The 23,351-nt window shown below is 36.1% G+C and overlaps 1 protein-coding gene across 1 annotated transcript; it reads left to right on the top strand.

Annotated features, from left to right (window-relative positions):
- Nucleotides 1-1,221: 1,221 nt before the first annotated feature.
- On the top strand, nt 1,222-4,889 carry LOC25492050 (xyloglucan endotransglucosylase/hydrolase protein 9). Its single transcript, XM_013600101.3, has 4 exons — nt 1,222-1,444; nt 1,683-1,783; nt 2,563-2,756; nt 4,308-4,889. Exons 1-4 carry the CDS (start codon nt 1,279-1,281, stop codon nt 4,729-4,731), a joined length of 885 nt encoding a protein of 294 aa, XP_013455555.1. The 5' UTR covers nt 1,222-1,278; the 3' UTR covers nt 4,732-4,889.
- Nucleotides 4,890-23,351: the final 18,462 nt, after the last annotated feature.

The following is a 23,351-nucleotide window of genomic DNA, read 5'->3' on the forward strand; positions in this document are numbered from 1 at the left end:
GAGCGATGAAGTTCATCACTCACGACGCGAGGATCATCACTCGCGAGGGCGAGCGATGAATGTCAGCTCGGGCAGAATGCAGATTTTCACGAAAATCCACCTAATCACATGGTTCAAAGCTTAAAACTGGTTCTAAACATCACCCTATGGATTATCTAAGGTCTGTACACACTTTCTACATCAATTCTACAAGTTTCCATCATCTAATCCTCAATTATCACTCTTAACCCTAATTTCCAATTCTCAAAAACTAATCCTACAACATGTTAAATCTAATCATCAGAATCATAGGCTTAAGAAAATTGAATGTTAGTCCCACCCTTACCTTAACAAAATCGATCAGCAGCTTCTCTTGGTTCTTCTCTCTTCTTGTTCTCCCTTTTCTCCAAAACTGGTTGTACGTGAAAACTTTTCTAAATCTATTTTCTCCGATTTATCTCTTCCCATCTATTTTATCTTATTTCCTCTTTTTCCCACAAAACTCTCTAAATTCTCAAAACAACCCCTCATCTCAATATTTATTTTATTTTCAAATCTTATTCTATTAAATAATAAAATAAGTCACTTAATAAATCACAACACATCACATAATCATCTAAATCACATAAATCATCTAAATAGACTCTAAACTTTATAAAAATAATCAAATAATCAAAGAGGGTGTTACACTTATCATTTGTGAGAGCAACAGTTAACTACCATAGAGATGCATGTGGGTCACTGAACGATATTTAACTACAGTAGATAAAAATGACAATTAATTATTATACACATTCGAACGATAGTTAATTGTCGTTTTGAGTATTTTTATTTTTTTGGTTTATGGTGCTTGAGAGCAAACTATTGGTGTCTAAAGAGCAGTTTTCTATCCAAAACAGGCAATAAATCCTATATAATTTCTAATTAACAATCAAATGAAGCAAATATCATACTCCTCAAGTGGTCACTCCTAATCCAATAAAAGTGCAATGGAATGGAGTACCAATACAATGAGAGAATGAGATCACAGCTTTGGCCAGCTGTTACTACTAGCCATAGTACCAACAGTGTTTGCCATGCGCACCACCATATCTTTCTTAATGTCCTTTTCTTGGTATTTGAATTCCATCCTGGCATCTTATGTGGCACACTCCTCGATGATGTGTCTATTCAATTATGGAACAAGAGCTTGCTTCCCAAGCCACTTAAAAATTTAAATTGAAAATATTTTTCACTATAAAAACCCAACAAGCCAAAGAGTCTCAGTGTCTCACTCTACTCTATTCTCATCTACAAATCATGTCTTCAAAAATGTGTTGGTTTTTTAGTTTTTTTGTGTGTCTTATGTTAAGTGTGTCTTTGTCTACCTCTTCCAAGTTTGATGAACTCTTCCAACCAAGTTGGGCTTTTGACCATTTTCTCCATGATGGAGATCTCCTTAAACTCAAACTTGATAACTCTTCTGGTAAATACATCATTTCTTTGTATATTTTTTCCAACCAAAACCCTAGTTATTTTTCACACCTTAAAATCTTTTAAAACTTACAATCTATCAAGACCTTTTTTTTTCAACTTTTTCTTCACGTGGCATTCATTTAATCCATATTTTAAACATAATTTTGTAAATAATTTTGATCACCAATAAAATGGAATTAATTATGTATTATGTTGTTTAGTTAATTAACAATGGCATGTACATTCAGGTGCTGGTTTTGTATCCAAAAGCAAGTATATGTTTGGAAGAGTATCTATCCAGCTTAAGCTTGTTGAAGGTGACTCAGCTGGAACTGTTACAGCTTTCTATGTAAGTGAATTAATTAAATATATATTAAAATCAATTATTTTATTACCATTCTTTAGTATATTGAGAAAAAAATCATTAAAACTATACAAAATACAGTCTTATTTTTATTAATTATTTTTTAATCAAATGTTAAGCAAGATCAAGAATATATTTGAACTTTGAAATGATATGAAAAAAAAAAATCTCAATTTAAAATACATAATATTTGATGTGTCTATCTTTGATTTACTATTCACCCTTTAATTTAGTCATCAATGGAGATGCTCTACCTCTTGGACCCTAATCAATAATATACAGTTCATTCAAGTGCAAGAAATTTTTTATATTTATATTTTGGTATTCAATGAAAAGACTACTATAGTACTATAGTTATTATTTCATGACAGCTACCTCTTGTCCAATTAATATTTGCTTTTGTTACTTTTATTTCCCTTCTTTTTCAAATCATCAAATGAGTCAAAAAAACAAAGCACAAATTATCAATACTTTATACTAAATTCATTTTTGTCATTTTATATTCATAATATTCTCTGGTTGAATTGACATTGTTACTTTAATACTCCCTCCAATCACTATTATAAGTAAAATTTCATTGTTTTAGATACATTGAATAATTAATGTATCTGGTCTTTATTATAGACTAAATACATTAATTCTTCAATATATTCAAAAAAATAAAATTTTGTTTATAATAGTAAGGGAGTACATCTGAATGAATTATTGAGGAATCTAGTTGACTATGATCTGACATTTGTGATGATAAATAATTTGTGATATAGATGTCATCAGAGGGTCCAAACCACAACGAGTTTGATTTTGAATTTTTAGGCAACACAACAGGAGAACCTTATTCTGTACAAACAAATGTGTATGTGAATGGAATTGGTAACCGTGAGCAAAGACTTAACCTTTGGTTTGACCCTACCAAAGATTTTCACTCTTACTCTATTTTCTGGAATCAACGTCAAGTTGTGTAAGCACCTTATTACACTGTCAGTCTAATTAATATTATGTGTAACATTAGTTATTTGCATAGTACTAACATGTTGTATTACTTGCAAATTTCTATATTTCATAATACATTTATAACATATATAGTTAGCGCATTTATAACATAGTTATCACATAATAATAGTTAATAAAGTTAACTTGTAAATTTGTTACACTTTTTATTTACTTGTTAAAATAAAAGCTAAACTGCACTTTTTGCAAAATATGCTCTTTTGAACTCCTAACATAAGGGAAATAGGCTTTTTGACCTTTTATCTTTTCAAAAAGTTGGGATTATGACCCATTTTTTAGGACATGTGGCGTCTTCTCATCAATTTTGGGACGAAAGAGGCTAAAATCGCATTTTTTTAATAGGAGACCAAAATCGCAATATTTTGAAACTTAAGAGGCGAAAAAATGCAGTTTAGCCTAAAAAAAATTGAAATAACTTTAGATGATACTCAATAGTAATGTTTTTTTTTTCTAATGAAAGAAATAAGTAGTAATTATTATGTTTTCTACTTTAGTATTATATATGTAAATTTAGTGAAGTTTAATAACAAAAGTGAAGAGAATTTCATTCATGAAAAAAGAAAGGTGAAGAGAATAAAATATAAGAAAGGGAATAATGAGGTTGGATGAGTCTGAAAAGGTTGTAAAAGGAAACAAAAAAATGCATGCTTTATTTTTCTCAATGGTGGTTGAGCCATCATAGGCTTTGATTGTCATTGTGTTCCCTCGTGGGTCACTCAAAAACAAATCTATGGAAAATAAAAGGTGATGGAATCTTGTACAATTTATGTCAATACTCCTAATTGGTTAATTGCAGAATACGTTTGTACAGACACTAAACTCTGTCCTTTGTAATTTCTGCAAAAAAATTTGGACATTTTAGCAGCATGCCATGCGCAACATTTTTTAACCTTTTTACTTCATTGGGGACCACTCAATCAACAGTAAAAAAATTAAAGGAAAATATGTTCATTAGTAAAAATATTTTTTGAGTCTTGCTAACATGTGTGCTTGGACTTAGACATTTATTGAGAAATAACTAGAATGATTTTGTTCTTGAAAACAATAATTTTTAAAATTTTCAAGAATTTGAATACCCAGTGTCCTAAGGGAACATGTTAGTTTGCCATATTTTCTTGCCACAATAATTTTTTTTTTGGTAGTATCTTGCCCCAATATTTTAATATATACAATGATTGGTCATTTTTAATTTAGTCTATTCTTAAATTGTAATAATATTTTTTCATTTTAACCTAAGCAATTTAATTTAGGCTTTCTAAAATTTAGGATGCCCATAAGTTGGGTACATCATTCACACTATGTTCACTTATCAATAATTTAATTTAATTTTTTTTTTTAAACTTGGTATCTGATATAAGAATCGACTATTTTTTAAGATATAGTTTTTTTTAAAACCCATAAGTTGGGTACATCATTCACACTATGTTCACTATTTTTTAAGATATAGTTTTTTTTTATAATTATTGATGCAAATTCTAACTTTTTATTTTTCAAAAATCAGATTTTTAGTGGATGAAACACCAATAAGGGTACACACAAACATGGAACATAGAGGTATACCATATCCAAAGGACCAACCAATGGGAGTATATAGTTCAATATGGAATGCAGATGATTGGGCAACACAAGGAGGAAGAGTGAAAACAGATTGGTCTCATGCACCCTTTATTGCAACCTATAAATCCTTTGAAATCAATGCATGTGAGTGTCCAATTTCAGTGGCTGCAATGGATAATACAAAGAGATGTAGTAGTAATGAAGATAAGAAATATTGGTGGGATGAACCCAATTTGTCAGTGCTTAATTTGCATCAAAGTCATCAACTTATGTGGGTTAGGAATCATCATATGGTTTATGATTATTGTAGTGATGGTTCTAGGTTTCCTATTACTCCTCTTGAGTGTGTCCATCATCATCATAGTTAGGGTTTGATGATGAAGTGTTTATTGTTTAATTAGGTGATGTGAAAGTTTGGTTATGGGAGAAAATGGGGAATGAATGTAAAAAGAAAGAAATGGAATATGTTCCTTGTGTTTTATATTATTGTAAGATATTATTGATAAATAATATATGATGTGAATAACTATGTCTTTTTCTAACAACCTTATCTCAATACACAATTCTCTATTGATTGAAATTTATGTGTCTTAGTAAATATTGTAAGCTAAAGGCTAAGCAGCCCTATATGTAACACCCCGTTTCCCAAAATCAATTTAATTATAATTATAAAATCAGAGTTCAACACCAAACGGCATGTCACACTACTGAACATAAATTCTTAAATAGATTAAAACTATTTAACAACATCCTTCAAAAAGCTTCATTAAACTGCAGCGGAATATTCTTCAAAATTAAACTCCATTATCCAACATTAATCTTGGCACTAGGCCTCAACATAAAAATTCAACATTAAACATGGACTACATTAATTTGTTCCAAAATTTGATACATAGGTAGAAATTAAACTATAAATCCCATCCCACGTATCAGAGTCCTAGACACTTTGAGCCACCACCAACTACTCAGGATCACCTGCAAGTTACCCATAGGAAGGGCAACATTTTCAAGCAGAAGGGGTGAGATTCACAACAAAATATAGGTAAAGAATGCATCAATTGAATCTAACACCCTATCAGATAATTCATCAACAATATTATATAAATATCATCATTTTCACTTATCATCAATAATATTAATTTATAACCCTCTCAACAACATATGCAACCCATCACCACTCCACTAAGACTCCTCTAAACACCCATGCATGTGGTACCAAAAATCAGGGCCGTGACCCACACCGCTGTCGAATGGTTAAAGCATTCTCATCAGGACATAAGTCCTCACCACAAACACCACTTTGAGTAACTAGTACTCCACCACTTTGAACGACCAAGCGTTCCAGAGCCGAAGCTCTCCCACTGTTATGTTTTATGCAACTAATCCCCTTGAGTATATCTACATACCAACCAATCTAACATATACATATATATGATTCACCATCCAACTTACAACATTTAAGTAAATTTTTAATTAAATACAACATACATTCAGTCAGCATCTATTCATCACAACCAACCAGGACATCCAGGAAAATATACATATCAACATACAAGTCATGCTTAATTCAACAATATGAACCATCCAAACAACAACAGAAGTCAACCAACAAAATACTGGGCAGCTCGCCTCGCGAGCACATCTGCTCGCTATGGCGAGCTCAGGAAATCAGGTACTCGCCATGGCGAGTTCGAGGCGAACTCGAGGCGAACAGAAATATGGTGCTCTCGGGAAAAATGATATTTTTCTCACTAAATCAACCATTCTAAGCTCCCTAGTTATCTTTTTAACCTAAAACTTGCTCCAGTCATCCTTATAATCATCTAGGTACGTAGTACTACCCAAATTACGGCTTATAACAACATTTTAAAAATCCAGATTTTCACAAGGGTACTCGCCATGGCGAGTTATCTCACTCGCGAGGCGAGCGATGAAGTTGTTCACTCGCTATGGCGAGCAATGGCTACTCGCGAGGCGAGCGATGAACTTCTGTACGGGCAGAATGCAGATTTTTCCCAAAAATCCCATTTTTCCTCAATTCACTCCCCAAATTAGTTTACAGATATGCAATGAAAGGTTTTATGCACTCAGAACCCATTTCTAACCCCAATTCAACGATTCCTACACTCAGAACCCATTAATCAACAAAACCTAACTTCTCCCAATTCTCACATAAACCTGTTAGAACAAAATCAGAATTCAGAACCTATAAGATTGCGGTAAACCTCACCCTTACCTTAGAATTGCAGAATAAACACAGCAGAAAATGGTTCCTAAGCTCCTCTCCCTTGCAATAGCTTTTCTCCCAAAACTTGACTGTTTTCACGTAAAACGTTTTTCTCTGTTTTTCTTTCCTTAACTCCCAAAGTGTAACTCCCCTAATTAGCAATTAACTCCCACTAACTTTACTAATTATTTCATAACCCCCAAATTCTAATTAATCATATTTTCTACTTATTCTTATTATTAAATAAAATAATCATATAATATATATATATACACCACATAACTCACCAAAAACCAAATAAATGACACCACACAATTAAAAATAATTAAATAAAAATTAGAGTGTTACAACTGTAACACCCCGTTTCCCAAAAATCAATTAATTAATAATTCATGCATCAGAGTAATTCCCAAACGGGCATGTCACACTACATTTTCAAAATTTCTTAAATAGAATATAAAATCTATTTAATAAACGTCCTTCAAGTCATTATTAAATTTGCAGCGGAAAATTTGCCTCAAAACAACGATAGCAATAGTTTAAATCTCCATAATTAAATCTTTGGCATAAAGCCTTATCAACATAAATTCAACAACCATAGGGCTACGTCAGCAATATTCAAATTTGATACATAGGAATGAAAAACAATAAGAAAATCCCATCCCGTACGTATCAGAGCCCTAGACACTTTGAGCCACCACTTCTAATAAACTTCAATACCTGCAAGTTACCCATACGAAGGGCAACAATTCCAAGCAGAAGGGGTGAGATTCACAAACAATAATAATAGATATATAAATCATCAACTTAATTAAATAACGTAATAAGCAACATATAAGTCAACAATAATATTCATACTTCTTCGACTTTAATAACTCTTACTAAATCAACCAACAACGACAACAACAACTCGACCACAACAACAATATCTCCCTCAACAACAACGACCACAACACAACCTACAACAACGACAATATCACCATCAACGACAACGACAACATCATCCACTACATCAACGACAACGAACGACAGGGTACTATTTTCAATTCAATGAATGACTAAGCATTCCGAGGCATAAGCCCCCAACAATTTGAATGATGAACATTCCAGGGCATGAGCCCCCAACAGATTGAATGATTAACATTCCAGGGCATGAGCCCTCAACAGATTGAATGACAAGGCATTCCAGGGCATAAGCCCTCAACGGTTGAATGACAAGGCATTCCAGGGCATAAGCCCTCAACGGTTGAATGACGAGCATTCCAGGGCATGAGCCCTCAACGGTTGAATGACGAGCATTCCAGGGCATGAGCCCTCAACAGATTGAATGACAAGGCATTCCAGGGCATGAGCCCTCAATAGTTTCCTAATCATGAAAGGACTCCACTTGTGTATATCAGCATACAACTCAACTACGACAACGACAACATAGGCAACAACAACGACAACGACTGTGCATAATAACTTATGACTTACTCCCCAACTTGGTCAACATCAACAATCTATGACTCCGTTACTTAGAACGACAACTTGCAACCTTACAACCTGAACCAACATCTTGTATAATCCAATTGAATGCATGTATGCATACACCAACAATCAGCAGCAAATCATATTCAATCAACAGCAACATATAATAACAAGCAGCGAGACAACAATAATAATAATCATCATATACAACAAGTAGGACTCATATCAACATCTTTCATATTATATAACTATCCCCTCATTGTTCATCAACCTAAGTCGACGTCATTAAACATTATAAACATCCTCTCTGAATCTCCGTATAATCAAGAATAACTTCTCCCCTACCTCATGGGTCTACTCATATCATCACGTGCGACAAAAGATCGCAACATCCTAAACAAGGCTTCTGAAATGGGACAACTCGCGAGGCGAGAGGCTCTACTCGCCATGGCGAGTTAGGGTAAACTACTCACCATTCCATTCTGACACCATTCCAAGTTCAATCTCATTCTAAAACTTTGCCTAATCATTAAGGTATATGTTCAGGCCCTCATAAACACCCAAGGTTAAACTCACAGCTCAAAAACACGAAATCTTGCAAGCTCTCTGCCCACACTCGCCACGGCGAGTAAACTTGCTCGCTATGGCGAGCTGCGAAATGCAACTCGCGAGGCGACCACTCCTGCTCGCGAGGCGAGCGATGATCTTCATCACTCGCTATGGCGAGGATCATCACTCGGGAGGCGAGCGATGAATAACAGTACGGCCAGGTTATAGTTTTTCTCAAAAATTCACCCAAACCCATTGTTCTAACCTTAAAACTGATTCTAAACATCAATATATGAAACATTTAAGGTCTGTTCATCATTTCTACATCAATTCACCCTAATTCCATCATTTAATCATCAATTCTCATCATAACCCTAATTCCCAATCCTCCAAATTTATTCATAACTTTTGTTAAAACATAATCAGAATCATATACACTAAAATTAAGGTAAGTTAGCCTCACCCTTACCTTAGATTGATGAATAATGCTTAACAAAAATCTGAATTCTCCCCACTTGGCTCTTCTCTTGGCTTTTCTCCCAAAAACTGCTTCCACGTGAAAATGTTTTCTGACTGACAGTTACCAACTTTCCCCTATTCTTAACTTCCCTCAATTATAACACTTAACTCCTTCTTAATTCCTTTAATTAAAATATAACCCCCAAAACTTCAATAATTACTAATTCCCACTTATTCTATTAAATAGTAAAATAACTCATTTAATAAAATATAACACACCACATAATCAACATAATTATATAAAATCATATATATATGTAAAAGACCTTAAATCGACTAATAATAATTAAATAAAATTGGGGCGTTACAACTCTCCCCAACTTAAGAATTTTCGTCCTCGAAAATATACCTCGAAAACATATCCCTGCACCACAAACAACAATCAGAACGACAAAAGACAGTTTAAAGTTGACACACTACACTACATGGCTCAACACGACTCTACTACTTGGCCGGACGGACCAACCTGCTCTGATACCAATTGTAACACCCCGTTTCCCAAAAATCAATTAATTAATAATTCATGCATCAGAGTAATTCCCAAACGGGCATGTCACACTACATTTTCAAAATTTCTTAAATAGAATATAAAATCTATTTAATAAACGTCCTTCAAGTCATTATTAAATTTGCAGCGGAAAATTTGCCTCAAAACAACGATAGCAATAGTTTAAATCTCCATAATTAAATCTTTGGCATAAAGCCTTATCAACATAAATTCAACAACCATAGGGCTACGTCAGCAATATTCAAATTTGATACATAGGAATGAAAAACAATAAGAAAATCCCATCCCGTACGTATCAGAGCCCTAGACACTTTGAGCCACCACTTCTAATAAACTTCAATACCTGCAAGTTACCCATACGAAGGGCAACAATTCCAAGCAGAAGGGGTGAGATTCACAAACAATAATAATAGATATATAAATCATCAACTTAATTAAATAACGTAATAAGCAACATATAAGTCAACAATAATATTCATACTTCTTCGACTTTAATAACTCTTACTAAATCAACCAACAACGACAACAACAACTCGACCACAACAACAATATCTCCCTCAACAACAACGACCACAACACAACCTACAACAACGACAATATCACCATCAACGACAACGACAACATCATCCACTACATCAACGACAACGAACGACAGGGTACTATTTTCAATTCAATGAATGACTAAGCATTCCGAGGCATAAGCCCCCAACAATTTGAATGATGAACATTCCAGGGCATGAGCCCCCAACAGATTGAATGATTAACATTCCAGGGCATGAGCCCTCAACAGATTGAATGACAAGGCATTCCAGGGCATAAGCCCTCAACGGTTGAATGACAAGGCATTCCAGGGCATAAGCCCTCAACGGTTGAATGACGAGCATTCCAGGGCATGAGCCCTCAACGGTTGAATGACGAGCATTCCAGGGCATGAGCCCTCAACAGATTGAATGACAAGGCATTCCAGGGCATGAGCCCTCAACAGTTTCCTAATCATGAAAGGACTCCACTTGTGTATATCAGCATACAACTCAACTACGACAACGACAACATAGGCAACAACAACGACAACGACTGTGCATAATAACTTATGACTTACTCCCCAACTTGGTCAACATCAACAATCTATGACTCCGTTACTTAGAACGACAACTTGCAACCTTACAACCTGAACCAACATCTTGTATAATCCAATTGAATGCATGTATGCATACACCAACAATCAGCAGCAAATCATATTCAATCAACAGCAACATATAATAACAAGCAGCGAGACAACAATAATAATAATCATCATATACAACAAGTAGGACTCATATCAACATCTTTCATATTATATAACTATCCCCTCATTGTTCATCAACCTAAGTCGACGTCATTAAACATTATAAACATCCTCTCTGAATCTCCGTATAATCAAGAATAACTTCTCCCCTACCTCATGGGTCTACTCATATCATCACGTGCGACAAAAGATCGCAACATCCTAAACAAGGCTTCTGAAATGGGACAACTCGCGAGGCGAGAGGCTCTACTCGCCATGGCGAGTTAGGGTAAACTACTCACCATTCCATTCTGACACCATTCCAAGTTCAATCTCATTCTAAAACTTTGCCTAATCATTAAGGTATATGTTCAGGCCCTCATAAACACCCAAGGTTAAACTCACAGCTCAAAAACACGAAATCTTGCAAGCTCTCTGCCCACACTCGCCACGGCGAGTAAACTTGCTCGCTATGGCGAGCTGCGAAATGCAACTCGCGAGGCGACCACTCCTGCTCGCGAGGCGAGCGATGATCTTCATCACTCGCTATGGCGAGGATCATCACTCGGGAGGCGAGCGATGAATAACAGTACGGCCAGGTTATAGTTTTTCTCAAAAATTCACCCAAACCCATTGTTCTAACCTTAAAACTGATTCTAAACATCAATATATGAAACATTTAAGGTCTGTTCATCATTTCTACATCAATTCACCCTAATTCCATCATTTAATCATCAATTCTCATCATAACCCTAATTCCCAATCCTCCAAATTTATTCATAACTTTTGTTAAAACATAATCAGAATCATATACACTAAAATTAAGGTAAGTTAGCTTCACCCTTACCTTAGATTGATGAATAATGCTTAACAAAAATCTGAATTCTCCCCACTTGGCTCTTCTCTTGGCTTTTCTCCCAAAAACTGCTTCCACGTGAAAATGTTTTCTGACTGACAGTTACCAACTTTCCCCTATTCTTAACTTCCCTCAATTATAACACTTAACTCCTTCTTAATTCCTTTAATTAAAATATAACCCCCAAAACTTCAATAATTACTAATTCCCACTTATTCTATTAAATAGTAAAATAACTCATTTAATAAAATATAACACACCACATAATCAACATAATTATATAAAATCATATATATATGTAAAAGACCTTAAATCGACTAATAATAATTAAATAAAATTGGGGCGTTACAACAACTCTCCCCAAATTACTGAATTTCGTCCTCGAAATCTTACCTCAAACAAACAACTCAGGAAAAGAGTCCCTCATCTTACTTTCCAGCTCCCAAGTCAAACTTTCACCAGTTGCTCCGCCCCAAACGACTCTCACCAAGGGTATTTCCTTGCCCCTCAATGCCTTTACCTTCCGATCATCGATCCTCAACGGCAAGGTCTCAACTGTGAGATTGTCCCGAACCTGCACATCATCTCTCGGAATAACATGTGAAAGATCTGCTACATACTTCCGAAGTTGTGACACGTGAAATACATCATGCAAGTTCGATAGATGTGGTGGCAAGCCAACTCTATATGCCACCGTTCCGATTCTCTCTGAAATCTGATACGGACCAATGAACTTCGGAGTCAACTTTCTCGATTTCAAAGCACGTCCTACACCCGTCATCGGAGTCACTCTTAGAAATACATGATCACCCTCTTGAAACTCAAGAGCCTTTCTCCGCTTGTCATGGTAACTCTTCTGTCGACTCTGTGACGCTTTCATCTTCTCTCTGATCATCTTGACTTTTTCTGTAGTCTCCTGAACCAAATCCGGTCCCAACACAACACTTTCTCCTGATTCAAACCAACACAACGGAGTCCTGCACCTTCGACCATACAAAGCTTCGAAGGGTGCCATTCCTATACTCGAATGATAACTGTTGTTGTAGGTGAACTCTATCAATGGTAGGTGACTATCCCAAGCTCCACCCTGTTCAAGCACACACACTCTCAACAAGTCCTCCAATGATTGGGTCGTCCTCTCCGACTGACCATCTGTCTGAGGATGATAAGCCGAACTCAGTCTCAACTTCGAACCCAAAGCGTCCTGTAAACTCTTCAAGAACCTAGAAGTGAACCTCGGATCCCTATCCGACACAATACTCGAAGGAACTCCATGTAGCTTCACCACACTATGTATATAGATCTCAGCCAACTGAGCTACTGGATAACTGATGTTGATAGGAATAAAATGCGCCGACTTCGTCAACCTATCAACCACAACCCAAATCGAATCATGTCCCCTCGGAGTGTTTGGTAAACTTGTCACAAAATCCATAGAAATACTATCCCATTTCCAGTCTGGTACATCCAACGGTGTCAACAATCCTACAGGTTTTTGGTGCTCAACCTTAGACTTCTGGCAAGTTAAACATGCATACACAAAATGAGCGACATCTCGCTTCAACCCAGACCACCAAAACAGCTTTTTCAAATCATGATACATCTTCGTAGCTCCCGGATGAATGCTTAAGCTACTCTTATGACTTTCCTCTAGGATTAACTTTTTCATTTCTTCATTATCAGGAATACAAATTCTACCTCTGAATCTCAACACACCCTGTTCATCAACCTTGAAGTCACTATCTTCAACGCCATTACCAGCAACCATCAGATCAACCAACTTGACATCCACTTGCTGTGCTTCTCGGATACTACTCAGAAAATCACTGTTAATCTTTAGCATCCCCAACTGTACGCTTTGAGGCGACAACTCACAAACCAAACTCATGTCTCTAAACTGTTCCAGCAAATCGAATTCTTTTATCATCATAGCAGACATATGCAGTGTCTTCCTGCTCAATGCATCAGCGACTACATTAGCTTTTCCCGGATGGTAATTCAACCCAAAATCATAATCTTTTAACAGCTCAAGCCATCTCCTCTGTCTCATATTCAATTCCTTCTGATCAAACAAGTATTTCAAGCTCTTGTGGTCACTGAACACTTCAAATCTGGAACCATACAAGTAGTGCCTCCAAATTTTCAAAACAAAAACCACCGCAGCTAACTCCAAATCGTGAGTGGGATAATTCTTTTCATGTACCCTCAGTTGCCTAGAAGCATACGCTACCACCTTGCCATCTTGCATTAAAACACCTCCTAAACCCAGCTTAGACGCATCACAGTAAACAACGAATGGCTCTTCCGGCTTAGGTAAGATCAAAATAGGAGCAGTTGTCAATCTTTTCTTTAATTCATTGAAACTACTCTCACACCGAGCATCCCACACAAAGGACTTACCCTTACAGGTTAACTGAGTCAACGGCAATGCTAACTTTGAAAATCCTTCTATAAATCTGCGGTAATAACCAGCCAAACCCAAGAAGCTTCTGATTTCAGTCACCGACTTCGGAGTCTCCCATTGCGATACTGCATCAACTTTTGATGGATCAACCGCTATACCATCACCAGAAATAATATGACCAAGGAAACTCACTTCACTTAGCCAAAACTCACATTTCGACAATTTGGCATACAACTTCTTTTCTTTCAAAACTTGCAGCACAATTCTCAGATGTTCTGCATGCTCTTCTTCAGTCTTCGAATAAATCAGAATATCATCAATAAATACCACCACGAATTTATCCAGAAAAGCATGAAAAATTCGATTCATATACTCCATGAACACACCGGGCGCGTTAGTAACACCGAAAGGCATCACTTTGTATTCGTAATGACCGTATCGTGTCCTAAAGGCCGTCTTCTGCATATCCTCATCCTTCACCTTAATTTGATGGTAACCTGACCTCAAGTCAATCTTACTGAACACCTTTGCACCCACTAGCTGGTCCATCAAGTCATCAATCCTCGGAAGCGGATATCTATTCTTAATTGTAACTTTGTTCAATTGACGATAGTCAATGCACAACCTCATACTACCATCCTTTTTCTTCACCAACAACACAGGTGCTCCCCACGGTGAAACACTGGGTCTAACAAACTTCTTATCAAGTAAATCTTCCAACTGTTTCTTCAATTCAGCTAACTCAGAAGCTGACATACGGTACGGTGCCATCGACACCGGCTTTGTTCCGGGAACAAGGTCAATTGAAAACTCCACCTCCCTCTCTGGCGGCACATCGGGAATCTCATCAGGAAACACCTCCGGAAACTCATTCACCACTGCTAGCTTGTCAATCACAACTTGGTTTTCTAACGACAGATATGCCATTAGAGAATACATCAGAATTCCATCCCGTTCTAACTGCTTCATTTGCTTCGTATTCAAAAACTCAACTTCACTCTCTTCTTCGGCGGAAGAAAAATGTACCGTCTTACTAAAACAGTTGATATGAACTCGGTTATACTCTAACCAATTCATCCCAAAAATAACATCCATTCCCGTCAACGGCAAACAGACTAAGTCCACTTCAAAATCTCTACCAAACATAGAAATTGGACACCTCAAGCAAACAAGAGAAGTAGTCACTGAACCCTTAGCTGGAGTTTCAACAACCATTTCTCCTTTCATGTCAGACACAATCAAACCCAACCTATATGCACTTTCTAAAGCAATGAAACAATGAGTAGCACCAGTGTCTATAATAGCAATTAAAGGAGTACTATTAAAGAAACAAGTACCTCTGATGAGACGGTCCTCATTAGCAGTCTGTGTACCAGTCAAAGCAAAAACTTTTCCACCAACTCTAACCTTCTTCGGCTGTGTGCACTGAGTACTGATGTGGCCCTCTTCATTACAATTATAACATACAACATCACCGCGCTTGCAATCGGCTAGCATGTGACCCTTCTGTCCACATCTGAAACACTTCTTCTCATCCTTGGTACAAACGTTACTCTTGTGACCTTTCTCGCCACACTTAAAGCACACTATCTCAGCAGGAGCATCCCTCTTACTCGGCCTCCTCTCATCATTAAGTCTCTGCTTACCCTTATCAGTCGGGGCACTATACGGTTTAGGACGATTCTGATGTCCCTTACCTCTTCGCTCACTCATCACCTTATAATGAGCTTTGGTGTCCTCCTCGTAGATCCTACAGCGACTCACCAAATCAGAGAAAATTCTAATCTGTTGGTATCCTATGGCTCTCTTGATGTCAGCCCTCAAGCCATTCTCAAACTTTATGCACTTGGAGAATTCAGCTGTCTCCGGAGCATAATGGGGGTAGAACTTTGCAAGCTCCACAAATTTTGCAGCATACTCAACAACAGACATATCACCCTGCTTCAACTCCAGGAATTCAATCTCCTTCCTACCTCGAACATCTTCCGGGAAATACCTATTCAGAAATTCCCTTCTGAACACTGCCCAGGTCACTACAGCTCCATTCTGTTCCAACACTGGTAACAAACTTACCCACCAGTCGTCTGCCTCCTCAGCCAACATGTGCGTCCCGAACCGCACCTTTTGCACTTCAGAGCACTGCATGACTCTGAAAATCCTTTCCACTTCTTTCAACCATGACTGGGCGCCATCTGGGTAATACCTTCCTTTGAATGCTGGGGGATGATTCCTCAAAAAGGTCTCCAGCATCCTCACTTCCCCATTACCAGCTTGCGGTTGCTGTTGAACAGCTTGAGCTACGGCCTCAAGTGCAGCAGCAATAGCAGCATCGTTCCTACCAGCCATCTTAAGATTCTACATAATGAACAACAGTTCAGAACAACAACAACAACAACACAACAATATCACAACAATATTAGAGTTGACACTCTATCCTAGGTGGCTCAACACGACTCTACTACTTGGCCAGACGGACCAACCTGCTCTGATACCAATTGTAACACCCCGTTTCCCAAAATCAATTTAATTATAATTATAAAATCAGAGTTCAACACCAAACGGCATGTCACACTACTGAACATAAATTCTTAAATAGATTAAAACTATTTAACAACATCCTTCAAAAAGCTTCATTAAACTGCAGCGGAATATTCTTCAAAATTAAACTCCATTATCCAACATTAATCTTGGCACTAGGCCTCAACATAAAAATTCAACATTAAACATGGACTACATTAATTTGTTCCAAAATTTGATACATAGGTAGAAATTAAACTATAAATCCCATCCCACGTATCAGAGTCCTAGACACTTTGAGCCACCACCAACTACTCAGGATCACCTGCAAGTTACCCATAGGAAGGGCAACATTTTCAAGCAGAAGGGGTGAGATTCACAACAAAATATAGGTAAAGAATGCATCAATTGAATCTAACACCCTATCAGATAATTCATCAACAATATTATATAAATATCATCATTTTCACTTATCATCAATAATATTAATTTATAACCCTCTCAACAACATATGCAACCCATCACCACTCCACTAAGACTCCTCTAAACACCCATGCATGTGGTACCAAAAATCAGGGCCGTGACCCACACCGCTGTCGAATGGTTAAAGCATTCTCATCAGGACATAAGTCCTCACCACAAACACCACTTTGAGTAACTAGTACTCCACCACTTTGAACGACCAAGCGTTCCAGAGCCGAAGCTCTCCCACTGTTATGTTTTATGCAACTAATCCCCTTGAGTATATCTACATACCAACCAATCTAACATATACATATATATGATTCACCATCCAACTTACAACATTTAAGTAAATTTTTAATTAAATACAACATACATTCAGTCAGCATCTATTCATCACAACCAACCAGGACATCCAGGAAAATATACATATCAACATACAAGTCATGCTTAATTCAACAATATGAACCATCCAAACAACAACAGAAGTCAACCAACAAAATACTGGGCAGCTCGCCTCGCGAGCACATCTGCTCGCTATGGCGAGCTCAGGAAATCAGGTACTCGCCATGGCGAGTTCGAGGCGAACTCGAGGCGAACAGAAATATGGTGCTCTCGGGAAAAATGATATTTTTCTCACTAAATCAACCATTCTAAGCTCCCTAGTTATCTTTTTAACCTAAAACTTGCTCCAGTCATCCTTATAATCATCTAGGTACGTAGTACTACCCAAATTACGGCTTATAACAACATTTTAAAAATCCAGATTTTCACAAGGGTACTCGCCATGGCGAGTTATCTCACTCGCGAGGCGAGCGATGAAGTTGTTCACTCGCTATGGCGAGCAATGGCTACTCGCGAGGCGAGCGATGAACTTCTGTACGGGCAGAATGCAGATTTTTCCCAAAAATCCCATTTTTCCTCAATTCACTCCCCAAATTAGTTTACAGATATGCAATGAAAGGTTTTATGCACTCAGAACCCATTTCTAACCCCAATTCAACGATTCCTACACTCAGAACCCATTAATCAACAAAACCTAACTTCTCCCAATTCTCACATAAACCTGTTAGAACAAAATCAGAATTCAGAACCTATAAGATTGCGGTAAACCTCACCCTTACCTTAGAATTGCAGAATAAACACAGCAGAAAATGGTTCCTAAGCTCCTCTCCCTTGCAATAGCTTTTCTCCCAAAACTTGACTGTTTTCACGTAAAACGTTTTTCTCTGTTTTTCTTTCCTTAACTCCCAAAGTGTAACTCCCCTAATTAGCAATTAACTCCCATTAACTTTACTAATTATTTCATAACCCCCAAATTCTAATTAATCATATTTTCTACTTATTCTTATTATTAAATAAAATAATCATATAATATATATATATACACCACATAACTCACCAAAAACCAAATAAATGACACCACACAATTAAAAATAATTAAATAAAAATTAGAGTGTTACACTATACGAATTTGTGGGATCCATAAGAATTTGAAATATAATGTGTGTTTAAAAGAGTTATCTTACTATTTAAAGTGAGGGCACTCGTTAACATTTTCTTTCATAAATTACCAGATTGCGTTTAACATATTTTGCATGGAATGGCCAGGAGTAATCACTCTCCAAAATGCTCATTCAACTTTCTAAAAAAGTGAGAGGTTTATATAATTTATTGTTTTGCAAGGATAAATTAGTAAGTTTTTTTTAACAAGCCAAAATGATATAATAAAACAAAAGCAAAATTATATATCCAACACTAGATATGCCAGTATAGAGATCAATAGAAAAGCAATCTTGACAAACTCAAAACAAAGCAACAAAGGGCAAATAAGCTACAAAACTATGTGACTACTTGCAAACATAAAAGGGGATGAAGCAGCCAAAAATAATAGTCAAAAACAAAAATTGGATTCTTCACCTTCGACCACTAATAAGATAGTTGCTTTACTTTTTCGACTAGAGAATGTAAAGACGCTTCCTTCAGCTGAAAGATTCGAGAGTTTCTTTCCTTCCAAATCACTCAATCACATGAGAAGCATTCAAGATATAACAATGTTTTCACACGTTTTGGAAAATAACCTAACTGTTCGAATTGAATTAAACGAAAGATACCAAATCATACAGGGAAAAAAACACAACCCAATAAAAGATGATCCACACTTTCAATAGTTCCACATCCTTTAGCACATAATTGATAATCAATCAAAATGACGCAGAGAAGAAATAAATTATCTTTCATGGAAAGACGATTACGGAACAAACGCCACGCAAACAGAGTCACTTTCAAAGGTATAACTTTATGCCAAATAATATTAGTAACTTCCGAACAACCTCCTGGTTCCAAAGAAGACAAAAGATGGTAAACTCCACTAACTCTATAGCCTTTCGTTGGCTCCAACAACCAAAACCACCTATCCTCCACTCTAGCCTACAAAACAATATACTTAACTCACAACACTTCAAGACCTATTCCTCTTCCAAAGCTAATAACCTTATCCTCCACTTCCACGCATCCCCCACCTCCCACCCTAAATGTCGTATCTCATCAACAGTCCTCCCTCCAACCAAGGGTCCCACTAGTACACAGTAGAAGATCCACCACCAGCGCCGAACAATCATCAAACCAACTTCCTACACCTAAACCAACACTCACCATAATTTTCACTACTTCCTTCCAAAAAGGTGAACTACGACCATCCCAATCCTTTATGCACCCTTCCTCCTAACCATAACGCACCTTCAACTCAACACCTCATACCACAAACATCCTGTATCCACAAGCAACCTGCAACATAATTTTACTAGTAAAGCCAAATCAATTTCGCTTAACCTAGTACAACCAGGATTCAACTACATTAACTCCAACTAGCACACTCTAATGGAAATTTACCTTTAATTTTGAGATCACCTCAAAAAGAATAAGTAATGCTTTCAAAGCCCTAACATTCACCCAACTTTTTTAACCGACCAACAAAGTATTGTCCGCAAACTGTAAATGCGAAGTAGAAATATTACCAGACGGAGTAATTATATAACCAGGAAAATTCCCCATCTCGATAGTTGCTTCCATCATTACATTCAAACCCTCGCCCGCTAACAAAAGAGGTAAATGAGAAAGGGGGTCCCCTTTATGCAACCCTCTTTTCAAAATAAATTTCTCAGTTGGGTTGTCATTTACCAACTTAGATCCCCTTTAAGCTTACACATGTCATCAATTAGTTCATTAGCAATAAGGATCCCATCAACAATTAGTTTCCCATCAATAGCCGATGACTGAGATAGTGAAATTACAATCTCAATAACATTTATGAGTCAATTAGCTAGCCCTTTAGCCAAAATCCTATACAAAATCCAGCCAATAATACAGGCCTAAAGTCTGACAGCCTTTGTGGATTCTCCACCTTATGGATATGGCAAATGAAAGTACAATTTATTCCTTAAACCAATTTTTCATTCCGATGAAATTCAGAAATAAAACACATGAAATTATCTTTAAGATCGACCAAAAAATCTTTAATAAAGCAGAACATAACTTCATCCGACCCAAGACTTTTGAAACGGTCGTAGTCTCAAACCGCTTGTATAACCTCCTCAATAGTGAAAGGTGTGATCAACTCGCCACATTTTCGACCATTTAATGATTTAAAAGCTAAATTATCGATGCTCGGGCGATCAAGATTACTTGCCTGAAAATGATTAACAAAGTGATTGAAAACACACAACTCCTCTTACGTTATCCACACCTTTAACCTGAACATCGTTGACTAAAATTGAAAAGATAGAATTAAGCTGTCGTCTGCTAGAAATAATCCATGAAAAAATTTACTGATCATTTTCATTCTTGAATATGTGATTCACTATATTGGTAGTACATAATCTATAAAAAATTAAAATTTTATCTTAATTGAGCATAACACAATTAATTTCTTATATTGCAAAAATAATAATTAATTTCTTATAAATAAAAAACATTATATCATGTAAATAAAAAAATAAAGTGACAATTTATTATTTTAGAAGCAAATAAAAAACGTGAAAGAAAAAATAATCATTTTAATGTCTTATTTATTTATTTTCATATCTTTTCTTAGAGCAATTTATTAGATACTTTTTGAATTATCTAAAATACAATGTCAAGTTCCCAAAAATCAATAGTTTATTGGTGCAACAGATTCATTCACTAATGAAGCCTCTTGCATACTTCAATGACTATGCATTTGGCAATAAGTACCACAAGGCTCACGGGTTGGAAGGAAATTGTCATTGGTTTGTGGGGGACCAAAATAAATATCATTTGATTGGGGGAACAGAGAATTGAGATAGAACTTGTACTGTTTTGGAGGCAATGAAAATAATTAATTAATTATATGAAATAGAAAGTTGTGGGCCAAAATATTTAAGAATCAAGGACTTAGCTTTGTTGGGTAATGTTTTTTTCGTGTCTTGTGTAACAAATACTATTGCTTAATCTTATTGAAATTTATGTATGCAATTTGCATCATAAAATGCCAAGCAAGAGTGAAAATCAAGGAATGGTTAATTGTTTTATTGCTTTTCTAGAGATTTGTCCAAGATAATGTGAGAAAGAACCAGATTCATTAAGAGGAAATCTGATTCATAAAGAATCAAAAGCAATGTATTACTAGAATTTTATTTTTAATAGTACCCTTTGGAAAAGGGTTTTTACCAATCCGAGGATCATTTTTAAATGTATAGAATATGATATGATTCGATATGATTGTCTAGCTTTTCCTACAACTTTATCAATAGAGAAAAATAAGTTTATTATTGTTTGATCAAACATCACATTATATTGTGTAAGTCCTTTCTTTTCAACATACTTCTTCTGTTGCAAAATACTAAGTAAATCCATTAGATTGATCTAGTGGTGTTGACTTAGGAGTTTGAAGTGTACTTCTACTCAAAATTTTAGATTCGATTTTTTGCCAATAATAATTTGGATGAGCTAATTTAACTTCTTCAAAAGACAAAATCTCAAGTAAAAGTGAGTCAAACAAAATTGATGATACTTTTACTTATATTTTGTAATGAGAAGAGTAATTAGGCGGTTTTGAAACTATGAGAGAATGGATGAGGCTTTGATCTAAATTTATTTAAAATGGAATCCTGATTGTTCTCAAAAGTTGGGTTTTTTTGGGGAAGCAATCCCGGATCGTCAAATTTCATATTGAAAGATCAGGGTTAGTGTAGTCCCATCTATGCATAACACTTTTACTTATAATTCTCGATGACTTTCTCCTAACTTCCATATCGGAGTTTAAACCTGACCCTTACATATTATATATGACAATAATTGAAAGTACTCCCACCGTCTCTAATTATATGCAAATTTGACTTTTTAGGTTTATTTAATTAATGATGCATGTGATCCATAATATAAACCACATATATCATTAATTGAATGAACATAAAAAGTCAAATTTACTAATAATTAGAAACGGAGTAAAAGAATATTGGGTTCGATTCCCAGGGGGAACAACGCTTGGCCAGTGCACATGCCTCTACGCATGAGCCAGATTAGTCGTCCACCTTTGGTAGGTCGGAAACCGGTGCGAAAGCAAAAAAAAACGGAGTAAATGACTTGATGGGAGTTGAACCCATGCCATATTTAAGAGTTACCACACTGGTGGTTTAACAAATTAAAGAGTTTAATCTTCATCCACTATTAGTTTCTTTTATAAGTTCTCTGCACACGTGAGTCTAAATGGTGGTGTAGTCTCACTAGCCAAAATAATCCATAATGAAACCTACGTAGGTCCAAAATGATCCATAGAGTAGTGCCACTAGACAACAAACATGTGAAACCTGTGCTGCAATTGATGCAGTTATCCTAATAATTAGAGCCATTTCTTTAATTACCATCTCGTATCAACAAGGTTGGATCATTGGCTTATCTCAACCATTAAAGTTTGTCTTTCAGAGGATATAGAGGCTAGAAATGCTACGATGGTTTCATTCATTTGAAAGGGATAGTTATGGGCCATCTTCAATGAAGTGTGACAAAAAAATATGATTGATCTTTTTTTCAACGTAAATTATTAAATGGAGGGCCCTATTTGGTTAAATGTTATGATGAGTTTTGAGGGTAAAATGTTGAGTTGGATATGTATCATAGTCATATTTAATTGGTTTGTATGATGAATACCTGAAAAAGGCAAATTTCTAGCTATGATTAAGTGTATTCAAAGC

The sequence above is a fragment of the Medicago truncatula genome, chromosome 4 (assembly GCF_003473485.1).
Source record: "Medicago truncatula cultivar Jemalong A17 chromosome 4, MtrunA17r5.0-ANR, whole genome shotgun sequence".
In the NCBI taxonomy this organism is placed as follows: Eukaryota; Viridiplantae; Streptophyta; class Magnoliopsida; order Fabales; family Fabaceae; genus Medicago; species Medicago truncatula.